Consider the following 15,760-nt stretch of genomic DNA (forward strand, 5'->3'; position numbering starts at 1 on the left):
GGAAAAGTTCAGTTTAGGACCTGGTCTCGAATCGCTTTGATTTTTGTTTACGCAAGTTGTATTCGCTGTCCTCTATACGACGCTGTAAGTTTCGTTAAGGGCAAGTCCATACTTCCTGAGAAAATAGCCTGAAAGATACAAAAAACCCTATGACACCGTGTATAGTGGTTGGAGTGGTTAATCAGTTAAAATATTCTACTCCTTCTACGACGGAGCATGTCTATAGTTGTTCCACAAACATCCCAGGCGGGACAGGGGAGACTTCTCTCATATCAATGAGTGCACCCCGATTCATATTAGCTCAATGATATGGGACCTACTGTTTATCGCCGAGTCCGAACGGCGTGTCTAAGACACCTCGTGTAGAGAAGTTGTACAGGGCTGAAATACTCAGAAAATGTCGCCAACATTACTAAGGGGTATTTTGCCACCGTTGAAAAGTGTTTTGATGTTGACTGGCCGGGGAATCGAACCCACGACCTTTAGCGTGCAAGGCGGGTGTGCATACCATTGCACCACGGTGGCACCCAACGGAGCATGTCAAAGAAAGCAAAATACAACATTAACATTACAATAAACACTTGTATATAAACTCACTCTTACCTTCTTGTTAAAAAAATGTTTAATATTAATTACATGGCTCTGTTCAATGCTGTATATAAAACAATTTCAAAGCATACATTTCGTCTTTTCTATCTCGGTTGTGAAATGAAAACAATCGAATTATGTTTTTACATTTTATTTACAAATATACATACATAAATCTTATATTATATACTACCGATTTTTCACTACGTAACCGATTTAATCTTGAAAATGACCCTGAATATCATCAACTCACTGAAGTACAATTAACAGACGTTCAATATCATTGATTATTATTAATAATATTAAAAATATTAATATATACTATACTATTTACATTTTTAATTTACACCACGTTGTGATACAGTTTTTATTTGTAATCTCTAAATGAATTTCATTCCCGCTAAATACATACATATTAATATATTAATCATAGCTAATCTAATCAATAACATTTTGTACAGAACGTAATATGGGGAATTTGGCACCAGTACACAAACCACGGAAATCATCATAGCTTAGATCATACAGGGCAATGCCACCCAGACCTTTTTGACGGGCATAATCTGCTTTATGCCCAGCAAAATCTGGATCATCAAAACTAATCCAAATACCATGTTCATTGTTTTCATCGGCTGGACGAAAAGCATAATTGCCATATTTACGTTCAATATCGACGACTTTTTGAAGCGCAGCATTGGGGCCGCGAAAACCATTAGCAGTGCTGGCTTTATTCAATAGGCCACATATTTCTGGCCAACTTAAGAGACCAGCTTTATTGGACATAACACCAGCATCAGCTGGTCCAAATGTTTCGGGTACAACTGGCATTCCAGATAACTGAGAATCAGTGGTCATTTTCCATGTTCGTCCATAAGTGGCTACACCCAAGTTCAGCTTGTTGGCTGGGCAACCATTATCTAGCCAATATTTCACTTGAAAATCAATATTGTAGTGGGGTAAACGATTCTGTTCATCTTTTAAAAATATTGGCGCAGTGAAGTCGGCTTCTTCTGGATTGCGTTCAGGTGTAAGGAAGTCGAAGGCAAACAGGTTGATATATTCGAATTGATTGTGGATCGTGGGAATGTCAAAGTACCCTGTAAGGGAATAATAAAATGAAATAATTTTAAATTAGATTCTCACAAAATGTAAGGATCTGGTAGTCGTCTCATAGTCGAAAACTTTGATCAAAATCCTTTTTAGCACTTAACTTGGAGTTTTATTAATATTTTCGACTATCGGAGATTTTTTAGTTCGTTCTCCTAATTATAAAATCCTTCAAAAAATATTTTTAAAACACCAAGTAAATTAGCTCTGATGGTCGGTCTACAACTATAAATATTGTCCTACAAAAAATTGTTTACTTACATGATGAATTAACATTCGGCAACACTGTCAAGGCCAGTGACAAATTTTCATGGCTGTATGCCGACTTTAGACTCTGTGCAAACTCGGTAAATTGTGCTTTATGTGTCTCTGCCTCAGGATCAACAATGAAGTTGCCAGTGAAAAGTTTCTTAAATTTCTTCCAATATGTTCCCAAAGTGCCATGAACTTTACGCGGTTTATTGCGAGGAAATTGAAATGCCAAATCCAAACCATCAAAACCGTTATTTTTCAACATTGTCACTGAACTGTGTATGAAATTATCATACAATGGTTTGCCGCCTTCTAGAAAATGTACATATTTCTGGGGATCCACCTCATCGATGTCGTAATCACCACCCAAACTGAGAAAGATTTTCAAATCGGGAAACACTCTTTTCATTTGGGTTATTTGACGGAAATGGAACATATCCAAATCGACATTTAGGCTGGCAATTTCAAATGATTCACGAGTTAGGCCAGCATAGCCATACATTAAGTGGGTACAGAATTGCAAGGCATATTCCAGGCTGGCAGTGGGGAATTTGGCAAGGCCTAGGAAGCAAAGAATACCAATGATATTTATGAAAATATTTTTTTATTATTATTCATTTGCTTACCTGATCTCAATGAACTTTGTGCATTGTAATAGCAAACAATCCTTTTTTGAGATTTCTGGCCCCATGCGCCATGGCTTATGGCCAGAAATGATAAAATTGTCAACAACAATTTCATTTCTATAGTACTTTCTAGACAACAACTTTGGCTTGGCTTGTTATGGTGATGTGTTTCTTCACAGTGACTGGTTTAGACTGAAACGCTTTTGACGCCTCTCACCAGATTAAGACGACCAGTGAATGTAAATAAAACCTTGCTGGTCGACTCAATTTTATGGCTTATCACTTGCTTCTCAATAACTGAACAAAACAAAAAACTGGAAAACAAAATTAAAAAAATAATCAGTTTTTGAGTAATTTCTTCGCAACACAGCAAACGGGTACTCAAGTGTTTTTGCTTAAGCTTTGATTAGCGGAATATTTGAAAACGTCATTTCAAAACACATGAATGCTTAAACAGCAAATTATCGGAAAAAGGGGTTTGGTTGGATAGGTTGTGTATAAAATACAGTAAATCGTTTTGAGTACAATTAAATATTCATTTTCAAAATTTATTCCAGACGATTATCAGGGCTATGATTGTGGATTTAAAGTGCACATATTTTTAGTAACAATCGCAGCTAAAAATCTAAAACGCACTAAACGAATATAAAGAACATTTTATGGAATCCATTAGAGTTTTGAAAGGTCACGGTGCTTTTGAAGCAAATTTAAATGGAAGGTGATTGCACCTGGGAAATTTTTTGCGAATTCTGAACGCTTTTTAAATAAATCGCGATTTAAGTTGACAGTTTTAAGGGTTTTTTAGGTTTTCACGATTTTGCTTAGAAACCTCAAGTCCTATTAAAGTGAGACTAACGACAATATTGTAGCTATGAAAATTCTGTACAAGATTGACCTGTGTTTTACTCTCGTAGTTTCTGCTATTTTTGAGATATGGAAGTTCTAATTAGGACAATTCAAATTCAATTCAATTCTGTATCCCCCTTATAAAACAATGTCATGACTGCAAATTCCCACCTTAAACTTATATATCTAAAAAATGGTACAACCTAGGATAAGTTACTTAAGCCAGTCTTTTAGACAATTTTCACAGCTTTAAGATTTTCTCAGGTCCCATATCGATAAGACTTGCCGTATTCAAGCAAAATCGCGAAACCCTAACAAAAAACCTATAGATGAACACTGAGCTTCTTGATCTCAAAAATGATACGGCCTGGGAACAAATCATAAACTTAAATCCTATAGAGAATTTTCTCAGCAACAACATTTTCTTTAGCTCCATTTCGATAGGACTTGCGGTTTCCAAGCAAAATCGTGAAAACCTAAAAAACACCTAACAAGTGAAAAGTCGTTAAGTTCGGCCAGGCCGAACTTGTTATACCCTCCATCACGAGTTGTATGGAAGTAAAGTGGAACAATTAGTTTCCTTTCGTTTATGAAGAAGAGTAAAACTATGGGTCTAACTTTCAAAGTACCGGAAATTCGTAGGCACCGCTCTATGGGGGCTATATGAAGGCGTGGACCTATACATACAAAATTCTGGGGAAAAATTGTATACCACAAACGAAGACTAATTAACAAATTTCACAAATTCCGGGGGAATATTGAGGTACCGTTCTATGGGGGCTTTATAAAGGTGTGTACCTATACAGAAATTCTAGGGGAATGTTTTGTAGCCCCAACGAAGACTAAATACCAAATTTCAGCCATTTCGGTGGGATAATGAAGCTAAAAATTTGAAAATACCGAAAATCGGGAGGTACCGTTCTATGGGGGCTATATGAAGGTATGGACCGATACCGACAAAGTTCTGGGGAAAAGTTTTATATCACCAACGTAGACTAAGTACCAAATTTCAGCCATTTCAGTATGATAATGAAGCTAAAACCTTCAAAATACCGAAAATCGGGAGGTACCGTTCTATGGGGGCTATATGAAGATGTGGACCGATACCGACAAAATTCTGGGGGAAAGCTTTATACCCCTAAAGAAGACTACGTACCAAGCTAAAACTTTAATGAAGCTAAAACTTTAAAAATACCGAAAATCGGGAGGTACCGTTCTATGGGGGCTATATGAAGGTGTGGACCGATACCGACAAAATTCTGGGGGAAAGTTTTATAGCCCTAAAGAAGACTACGTACCAAATTTCAGCCATTTTGGTAGGATGATGAAGTTAAACCTTAAAAATACCGAAAATCGGGAGGTACCTTTCTATGGGGGCTATATCAAAACGTGGAACGATATATCCCATTTTCAATACCAACCATCCTGCAAGTAATAAAAATAATAAAAATACCAAATATTGATACTCTATCCTTAAAATTGCGAGCTGTATCTTGATTTCAACAGACAGACGGACGGACATGGTCAAATCGACATAGAATTTTATGCTGATCAATAATATATATACTTTATAGGGTCTCCGACGAATATTTCGATGTATTACAAAAGGAATGACAAATTTAATTATACCCTCTATATGGTGTAGGGTATAAAAATATGAATTTTGAATGCGATTTATTTAAAAGTCCCTACAGCGATTTTTTCTTGTTATACCCTCCACCATATGGAGGGGTAAATTTTTCATTTCGTCTGTAACACATCGAAATATTCGTCGGAGATCCTATAAAGTATTTATATTACTGATCAGCATAAAATTCTATGTCGATTTAACCATGTCCGTCTGTCCGTCCGTCCGTCTGTCTGTTGAAATCAAGATACAGCTTGTAATTTTAAAGATAGTGAGTCAGTATTTGGTATAGAAGTTTTTATTACTTGCAGGATGGTTGGTATTGAAAATGGGATATATCGGTTCACATTTTGATATAGCCCCCATAGAACGGTAACTCCCGATGTTCGGTATTTTTAAGGTTTCAGCTTCATTATCCTACCAAAATGGCTGAAATTTGGTACGTAGTCTTCTTTAGGGGTATAAAACTTTCCCCCCGAATTTTGTCGGTATCGTTCCATGCTTTCATATAGTCCCCATAGAACGGTACCTGCCGATTTTGGGTATTTTAAAGGTTTTAGCTTCATTATCACACCGAAATGGCTGAAATTTGGTACTTAGTCGACGTTGGTGGTATAAAACTTTCCCTTAGAACTTTGTCGGTATCGGTCCATGCCTTCATATAGCCCCCATAGAACGGTACCTCCTGATTTTCGGTATTTTGAACGTTGTGGCCTCAATATTTCACCGAAATGGCTGAAATTTAGTATTTAGACTTCGTTGGGGGTACCCAAACTTCCCCTTTAAATTTGTCGGTATAGGTCCACGCCTTCATATAGCCCCCATGGAAAGGTACCTCTCGATTTTTCGTATTTTGAAGGTTGTTTCTTCAATATTCCACCAAAATGGATAAAAATTTGGTATTTAGTCTTCAATGTGATATAGAACTGTTTGCCAGAAATTTGTCTGTACAGGTCCACACTTTCATATTGCCCCATTTCCGACTAAAATTCGTCGGTATAGGTCCACGTTTCGATATAGCTCGTTTAGAACGGTACCTCCCGATTTTCGTACTACTGAAGATTGTGACGCCAATACCCCACCGAAATGTTAAGCTTGTTTTTCCGTTCGTAACGCATTGAAATGATCACTTGCGACCGTACAAAGTATATATGTGGAATTTCTGAGTGAAATCGGACACTTTTTCAAAATTAGATTTTTTATTTCCTTTTTTGCTATGGCGATGTTGCTCGTCAGCAAAACTTACTTATGTGGCCCATTACAGAACATTTGTTCTATACGCCGAACTAAGAAAAGACCTCCAATTCTCTTTATTTGTTGCTTCGCTCTCTGGAGTACCGCGCCATTTCATGCCTTCTTCCACTTTGTTGCTCTATCGATTCCTTGGCCTGCCAGTTCTGCGTGTACAGCCATGTGGTCCGTATTTATTCGCCTTTTTAGCGGGTTCATCATCGCTCATTCTTATGAGCTGGCCTACCCAACGCAATCGTTGCATCTCGATACGTTTATCTACACTGATGTCGCCGTATAGTAGATACAGCTCGTGGTTCCTACCAAATGGTGCAAACTAGATGATGCATACACCTTATCAGAGTGTCGCCTTCGGTTTTGAACAGCGTGGCTGGTAAGCCATCGGCTCCTGCTGCCTTATTATTCTTCAGCCGGTTTATTGCTGTCTTTACCTCATCTTGGCCGGGTGGTATACATTCAATACCATCTTCTGGGATTGGATCTGTGTTATCTTCGTCGTCTTCGGTACTATTGGTACAAACCTTAGCACACTATCTGTATCAGTTGTCAAATTACCTTGCTGGTCTCTACGGGAAGATGTGCCAGTGCCAAAGCCTTCAGTTTGATATTTCGCGGGCAATAATTTGCCATTGTGCTGATATGTTATCGGGACGAGGAGTGCTTTTATTAAGCAATTGGGCCAGTTTAGTGGAATATGCTGTTGCTATCTGTTGTGATTGCAGCTTAACGATGTCCAATTTCTTAGTTGTGTCTGTTCGTACCTTATTTGCTACGTTTAATGTGGTACGCACATTTGTTGCAACAAGGTGGTGGTCCGAGTCTATGTTGGCTTCTCGGAACGATCGCACATCCAACACGCTCGATGAATGTCTTCCATCTATCAAAACGTGATCAATTTGATTTCTTGTTCTTAGATCTGGAGACAAGTGCCCTTATGAGGTGCCCTTATGAATATCGATATGCTTTAATCTGGTACTGCCAACAACCACGTTTTTTGCCGCTGCGAAGTCTATCAGCCTCATTCCATTGTTCGACGTTTCACTAAAGATAATCTCCTTTCCAATTTTGGCATTAAAATCGCCTAGAATAATTTTATTGTCATGGGCAGGACAACGGTCATATGTTTCTTCTAAGCGCTCGTAGAATATATCTTTAGTCTGTTCGTCCTTGTCTTCGGTTGGAGCATGAGCGCAGAGAAAGCTAATGTTGAAGAATGTTGCTTTTATCCGAATTTTGCTTTTATTGTGGAGGGGTTTGTTTTTATTTTCTTTCGTTTTTTTATAGTAGGCTGCTTTTTTTAGGGGAGGATTACTAGCCCGACGCCAAACTACCAAACTACACTACCTTTAACAGGTGCTAAATGCAGTTCCCCAGGTGACACCATGGGTAGGTCAGTGTCCACTTGAGATGAAAGAGGGGCTAATTGAAATCCTGGGATTTGCCATGTTAAAGCCGGTCAGGACTGTTCCTTGGTATCTTTCATCCCCTACGTCACCCGCTCGTCAGAAAACCAGTTAAGTATATTTTCAATTTTTCTTTTGTTTCAGTTATATAGCACCTTGAAAAAGTCGATTTCTTTAAAAACTAAATGTAAATAAATACTCATAACTTCTTTAATATTGGTCCAAATAAAAAAAAATGTTTTAGTATTTTCTATTTTTTTTATCAGCTATTTGATAAAAAATAGAAAAAAAATTGCACAGTGGGCTTGGATGCAATTTTCGCCTTTTAATATTTAAAATCAATTTTAAAATAATGATTGACCCCTTCGATTTTTTAAAATTTTTTGTATAAAACTATGATCAATTACAAAAATTTTTAATCCTATTCGGTAGTTGGAATGGAATGATTACTATCTTTTCTAAATTCTTTAAAAATTGTCAATATCATTGTTCCTTTATACCAGTGTGAAACATTTGTTATTTTACCAAAAAAATACAGAATTGCATTTTTATACCCTACACCACTATGTGGAAATGGTATTATAAGTTTGTTTTAGTAAAAATTCATGTAACACCGCGAAATATTCGTCGGAGACCCCCAATGTGGTATACCAATCTTCATATCTCGACGGGATAGAGCGATTTTGAGATGTGTGTCCGTCCGTCTGTAATCAAACTCTAGGCCGCAATTATAGACCGATCATCACGATATTATGTATGGAGGTCGGGTTCAGACCAGAATTGATCCCTATTTTTATTCGTGATGATTGTGAAATATTTAGCGGGAGAAATGGAGCAAATAATAGTCGGATCAACGCGAAATTTTTAATAAGGTAAGATTATATGGCATGGAAGAACCACAACCACAACTTTTGTGAAAATTATGGAAATTGTTAATATACAGTTTATATCTTTATTTCTGGAAGAGACATTCCGGTCAAGTAAGCTATCTTGGAAGAGGAACGCTTGACCTTTCTATTGATGTCGTATACCCAGTTATTTGTTTGTAGTATAATCACAAACACGCTAGAGGTCGCAATTATAGCTCAATAATCACGAAATTTTGCACGAGGTAAGAGTTTAGATAGAAGAAGATGCATACAATTTTTGATGATGATCTCATATTATTTAGCGGGGAAATTGACCATTACTTTTGGAAAATAAACAAATATTTTATACCGGCAAAGTAGTCTATATGGAAAAAGAACTACTGACCTTTCCCCCTGATGCAAATTTCAATAACGTGTCTGCTAGATAACGGGCCTACTGCCTAATATATAATGGGGTTTGGTGAGAACCACATTTTCCTATTCCCAGTTTTTGCAGTATTGCAAATTACATGGTGCCCTAGCATATTAATTACTCAACTTAAACTTATATATCTCAAAAATAGTACAACCTAGGTACAATGTTATAATCGTCGTTTTTTTAATTACAATGATCGTTAATTCTTGGCCTCTGCTTCTGGTATATGAATGAAAATCTAAACATTACGATTTTAAATGTTCTTCTTGTAGATCAACATTATTTTGCTAATTTATTTCACTATACTCTGTGTTTAAAAATAAATCAAGTGAATCATATCTGCAGATTTGACATCAAACATTTTTAATTAGGAATGCCTCACACAATGTGAGACAACTGCAGTTATACTTTGCAAATTATTCTTAGTTTTGTATGATTCATCTCACGATATAAGCAGCAACCAAGATTTTTATTATTACTTGCGGGGCCGTCCATAAATACCAACATACATAACTCTTAAAATGATTCCGCAATTTCAAAGCCAAGTTGGATTAACCCACTTAACGCCGGGTTTTTATTTTTTTTTGGAGAAAACTTAAGATTTTATATGAAAATGATATTTTTTAGACTTTCTAAGCATTTTTTGGACCAAATCGGTTAATCAGTTCGAGAGTTTTTGTGCTCTCCAGTCGCTGCATATGTTGACATAGAGGGTTTCTACACCTTTCGGGCTGTTTTCTCAAGAAGTATGGACTTGCCCCTGAAAAAACTTTTCGCGTGGTTATTGAGGCAGCGAATGCAAGTTGTTCAACAAAAAATCAAAGTGATTCGAGAGCTGGTTTTAAAGTTAACTTATCCGAAAATTATGTGGGTAGTACCCAAAGATGTGGACAAATATATTCGAACCTGAGCTATATCTGGTAGATATATTAAGATGTGTAAAGTATGGACCGAATCGGTCACTATCTTCAAGCGTTATCGGGCGCACAATTTTTCCTAACATTTTTGAACTTTTGTGGGCGAGGTACCTGAAGGAGTGGACCGATATGGCTTATTTTCGAACTTAAACTAAGTTTGGACAAAATATTACGAACGCCAAGTATTGGACCGAATCGGCAGATCCGTTCGAGAGTTATCTTGCGCTCCAACTAATACACATGGTGTCATAGGGTTTTTTTTTGCATTTTTCAGGTTATTTTCTCAGGAAATATGGACTTGCCCCTTCTACCGTCATAAAGGGGCAGTGAATACAAGTTGTTACAATAAAAATCAAAGCGATTCGAGAGCAGGCCCCAAAATGAACATTTTCCAAAATTTTGTGTGGGAGATACCCGCAGTAATGGAACGATTGGTTCCATATAAGAACCTCATCTAAGTCTAGTAGACATTTGACGATGTTCAAAGTTTGGAAAAAAAAGGTTACTCCCTTCAAGGGTTATCGTACCCACAAATTTTCCGAACATTTTCGAACTTTTGTAGGGGAGGTGCCGGAAGAAGTGGACCGATATAACCCATGTTCGAACTTAAACTAAGTTTTTGCAAAATATTACGAAAGCCAAATTTTGGACCGAATCGGCCAAAGCCAAAATTTGGCTTTCGTAATATTTTATCCAAACTTAGTTTAAGTTCGAAGATGGGTTATATCGGTCCACTCCTTCCGGTACCTCCCCCACAAAAGTTCGGAAATGTTCCGAAAATTTGTGCGCACGATAACTCTTGAAGGAAGTAACCAATTTGGTCCATACTTTGCACATCGTGAAATTTCTTAGATGAGGTTCTAATATGGACTCAATCGGTCCACTCCTTCTGGTACCTCCCACACAAAATTTCCGAGAAGTTCAGATTATGACCTGTTCACAAATCGCTTTGACTTTTATTGTGGCAACTTGTATTCACTTTCCCCCATAAAAAGCCCTATGACACCGTTTGTCGTGGTTGGAGCGCAAGATAACTCTCGAACGAATCTGGCGATTTGCCCTTCATAATATTTTGTCCAAACTTAGTTTAAGTTCGAAGAACGGAAGTTCGGTTCACTCCTTCAGGTACCTCCCCCACAAAAATTCAAAAATGTTCGGAAAATTTGTGCGCACGATAACTCTTGATGGGAGTGACCGATTTGGTCCATACTTTACACATCCTAAAATATCTACCAGATATAGATTAAGTTCGAATATTGACTATATTTTTCCACTCCTTCGGGTACCTCCCAGACAAAATTTTGCATAAATTCACTTTAAGACCTGCTCTCGAATCACTTTGATTTTTGTTGAAACAACTTGAATTCGCTGCCCCAATTACGGCAGTAAAAGTTTTTTCAGGGGGAAATTCATACTTGTTGAGAAAACAGCCCTAAAGTTGTAAAAAATCCTTATGGCACCATATGTTGTAGCTGGAAGGCTCTAGCCGAATACTGCGTTCGTCCACACTTTGGATTTTGTAATATTTCGTCAAAAAAAGGTTCGAAAATATTCGCTAAAATGGTACGCGCGATTTCTCATAGACGTATTTGGTCCGATTTGGTCCAAATTTTGGATCTCTAAATATTGTCGAAACTTAGTTTATGTTCAAATTTGGGCCATATCTGTCCAATCCTTGTGGTACCACTCACACAAATGTTCACAATTTTTTTGTGGTTCGAGGATCCATTGGACATTTTTTACCGAAGGGTTTCCTAGTGGCCCCGTTTACTTCGATTTGGTCTAAATATTGTCGAAACTTAGTTTATGTTTAAATTTTGGCCATATCTGTCCAATCCTTGTGGTACCACTCACCCAAATGTTCACAATTTTTCTGTGGTTCGAGGATCCATTGAACATTTTTTACCGAAGGATTTCCTAGTGGCCCTGTTTACATCGATATTATGTTTTTCGTAGGCTAGTGTGATAAAAAGGCCCTATCTATAGATATCCCGGCAAATTATTGAGCTTTAATCCTATCCATACTTTTGTCGGTGCATACGCCCAAAATTTTGAAAACCCCCCTAAATACATTAGTTTTTTTGGGAGAAAAAGTATTTCAATCCACACAGGCTGAGGGTTAGGGTGGGGCGATTTGAAAACCTTAATGGGCCCTTCGCGTTTCTGATTCCTGGGGTTGAACTGAGCAAAAAAGTCTACTGTACCATATGTCTACGATGAAAATCGAGCCTCCCGATTTTGACTTTAAGTTTTTTATTGACGTTTTTTGGATATTTTGGCATATAACAGCCAAACCATTGGGATTTTCGATCCAATACAAAGACAAACATTGTAGCCAAGACAGTAATTAAAAACTCTCTAATACATCGCAAAAGCATTGGAACGCTCCTTCAGGCAGTTTTGGCCTTAAGAATGTGCAAACTTTTCGGAAAATGTCGATAAATGACATTGTGCTACAAAATTTGATCCGAAAAATATACAAGTGTTCTGATGCAAAATTATATCGTGTTGGGATCCATGGACAACGACAATGCCTTTATTTCGTTTGGGTCACTTCGTTTTATTTTTTTATAACGGTAAAAGTAGTGAAAATCTGGGTTTCTTACATTTTCAAATTTAAACGGGCATATCTTATTTTTTCCACAACGGATTTCTTTTAATCCTTCTTCCTTTTAAAGGTGTGAATAATGTATTTTGAATAAGCTATTATTGTTTTAAATCGGTTAACAAACGGCTAAGTTATAGTGGTTTATGTCTGAAAAACCCCACAAAAAAACTATAAAGGAATTTCTCATAATTTTCAAAATAAATATTGAACAAAACAAAAAACATTATATTTTTGAAAATTCTGAGAAATTCCTTTATAGGTTTTTTGTGGGGTTTTTCAGACATAAACCACTATAACTTAGCCATTTGTTAACCGATTTAAAACAATAATAGCTTTTTCAAAAGACAGAAGGAAGAAGGATCAAAAGAAATCCGTTGTGGAAAAAATAAGATATGCCCGTTTACATTTGAAAATGTAAGAAACCCAGATTTTCACTACTTTTACCGTTATAAAAAAATAAAACGAAGTGACCCAAACCAAATAAAGGCATTGTCGTTGTCCATGGATCCCAACACGATATAATTTTGCATCAGAACACTTGAATATTTTTCGGGTCAAATTTTGTAGCACAATGTCATTTATCGACATTTTCCGAAAAGTTTGCACATTCTTAAGGCCAAAACTGCCTGAAGGAGCGTTCCAATGCTTTTGCGATGTATTAGAGAGTTTTTAATTACTGTCTTGGCTACAATGTTTGTCTTTGTGTTGGATCGAAAATCCCAATGGTTTGGCTGTTATATGCCAAAATATCCAAAAAACGTCAATAAAAAACTTAAAGTCAAAATCGGGAGGCTCGATTTTCGCGGTAGATATATGGTCCAGTGGACTTTTTTGCTCAGTTCAATCCCAGGAATCAGAAACGCGAAGGGCTCATTAAGGTTTTTTTGCTTCCACACAAATCGCCCCACCCTACTGAGGGTATATCTCTGTCGGAAAAGCCGACTGATAATTTTTACTTGTTTCATCAACTTTTTCCTATAAAATAAAAAAAAAACAAAATCAGAATTGCTTTGTATTTTTAAAAATAACATGAATATTATAGCTCCGACCTTCACAACATAGGCTTAATTTTATTTCTCACAGTCTCTGGATGCTGTCGTAATTTTTTTATATATATTTTGTAAGCATATGCGCTACTATTTCACAAAATATGGTTGCAAATACGTACAATTTTGCCATAAATGTGATTTTTCGCGAATCCATGTAGACATTGCCGGATTATTTTTGCATCATCGCAAAGAGTACAAATTCAGTTAACGTTAATGACATATAACAGCTTATTTTATTGTTACGGAATTAGGGTTTGAACTTAATCCCGTGTAGACGTTGTTTTATTCCCCGATACGATTTGTACCAAATAAAACAGGGTTCGTTTTAGATTACGATTCTACAATACTTTATTGACTTTATTCACTTCAGCTATTCACACAAGACTTCACTTTAGTTGGTTTCCACTTTACTTCTTTACTTACACTTACGGTTTAAATATCGCGTTCAGATCATAACTAACTAGGCCGGCAACTGCACTCGCGTATTTATATCCGCTCGCCGATACATAGAAGTTTCTAGCATCCCTCATGTAGAATCCCAGCAAACCAAATGTCTGATGTCCGACAAGTCTGAACAATTTCGGAAGCAACGTCGTTCAGATTTCGTTCCGATTTCTAAACGATTTTTCGGAGCGGAAATAGTTCAGATTTTGTACCGATTTCATTCCGATTTCGGAACGAATGTAGGAAAGAAATTTCCTTTCCGAATTTTCCCAAGGATTTTCTTCAGATTTCGTTACGAAATCGGATCGAAATCGATACGATGTCGCTCCGACATTTCGTTCCGAAATTATGTCAACCACTTCATACAACTTTCGTTAAGATGTCTTTACGATTTCGGATCAGATTTCGGATGTATCGTCCGAATTTTGTTCCGATTTCGTTACGATGTCGGTACGATTGGTTTGCTGGGATGTTCCACTATGTTCCATCGAGATCCGGATGCACATACACACATACCCGTATACAACCAGACAAATTTAATGTAAACAGTAGGGCAGCGGCAATAAACACGCGAGAGCAGTAGGGCATATGTGTGACGTCAGAATGTAATGACGTAAAACAAATAAACAGAAAAAGAGAGTGAGATTACAAAAACAATTTAGGCAAGTAAAAGTGTAAATGAGGACTCAGTGATAACTTCATAATTGGAATAATAGATGTTGTTGCAGATATAAATAAGAGAGGGAGAACTGAAAACGTAAACGATAGTGATTGGAATTCTATAGCGTAATTGTTGTTGTAAACTTGATTTAAATGAACAAAATGCTTACTAAAAATTTACGTTACAATTCAAATTCTTAACTTAACAGATATTCATCTAAATTTCTTAAATCTATCAGTTATTTTCGTAACAATATCAAGCCGCGATTTTTTTTAGAAGTTTTTCTTAACATTCAAATTAAAACGATCATATCGCGAAACGATCCAGGTTAGTTACAAAAACATATTTGGAAATGTACCAAAAATCATTAATGTAGAATGAACAATTTTTTTTTATTTTTTTAAATGGAAACTCAATTTTAAAAAGTTTTGCCCATATACTCGTTAGCATAAATGTTGAGGGTATAGCAATTAAATAACACGGTGTGGCTTAACCAAATTTAAATGGAAGGTGCTTACACCTGGGAAGTTTTTGCAGATTCTGAAACTACAATGGTTTTAGGGTTTTTTTTAGGTTTTCACGATTTTGCTTGGAAACCGCAAGTCGTATCGAAATGGGTCTAAAGAAAATGTTGTACCTGTGAAAATTCTCTACAAGACTGACCTTTAGGTTATTTCGTAGGTTTTACAATTTTTGAGATATAGAGGTTCAGTTCAAATTGTTAGGTTTTTATATTAAGTCTTCAAGATTTTGCTTGGAAACCGCAAGTCATATCAAAATGGGACTAAAGAAAATGTTGAAGCTGTGAAAAAAAATTTTTATTTGGGAAATTGCAGTAATGACATTGTTTTATAAGGAGGGGATACACTCAGTGCATTGTCTCAATTTGAACTTCTATAACTCAAAAGCAGTGAAACCTACCAAAGTATCATAAAGTCTATTTTGTGGAGAATTATCACAGCTACAACATTTTCTTTAGGTACATTTACATAGGACTCGCGGTTTCCAAGCAAAATCGTGAAAACCTGAAGAACCCCTAAAAATGTGAACTTAAATCGCGATTTATTTGAAAATCCCTCCGGCGATTTTTTTGTTTC

The 15,760-nt window shown here is 36.6% G+C and overlaps 1 protein-coding gene across 1 annotated transcript; it reads right to left on the reverse strand.

The window, feature by feature from the left end:
• Positions 1-723: 723 nt before the first annotated feature.
• Positions 724-15,695, reverse strand: LOC141394966 (chitinase-like protein Idgf1). Its single transcript, XM_073970199.1, has 4 exons — positions 13,678-15,695; positions 2,574-2,887; positions 1,957-2,508; positions 724-1,685 (listed from the first exon to the last, which is right to left on the reverse strand). The coding sequence occupies exons 2-4, from the start codon at positions 2,686-2,688 to the stop codon at positions 1,027-1,029; spliced, it is 1,326 nt and encodes a 441-aa protein (XP_073826300.1). The 5' UTR covers positions 2,689-2,887; positions 13,678-15,695; the 3' UTR covers positions 724-1,026.
• Between the last annotated feature and the right edge of the window lie 65 nt (positions 15,696-15,760).

The sequence above is a fragment of the Musca autumnalis genome, unplaced genomic scaffold, assembly GCF_047663935.1.
Source record: "Musca autumnalis isolate F117 unplaced genomic scaffold, ASM4766393v1 scaffold_2, whole genome shotgun sequence".
NCBI classification, from domain to species: domain Eukaryota; kingdom Metazoa; phylum Arthropoda; class Insecta; order Diptera; family Muscidae; genus Musca; species Musca autumnalis.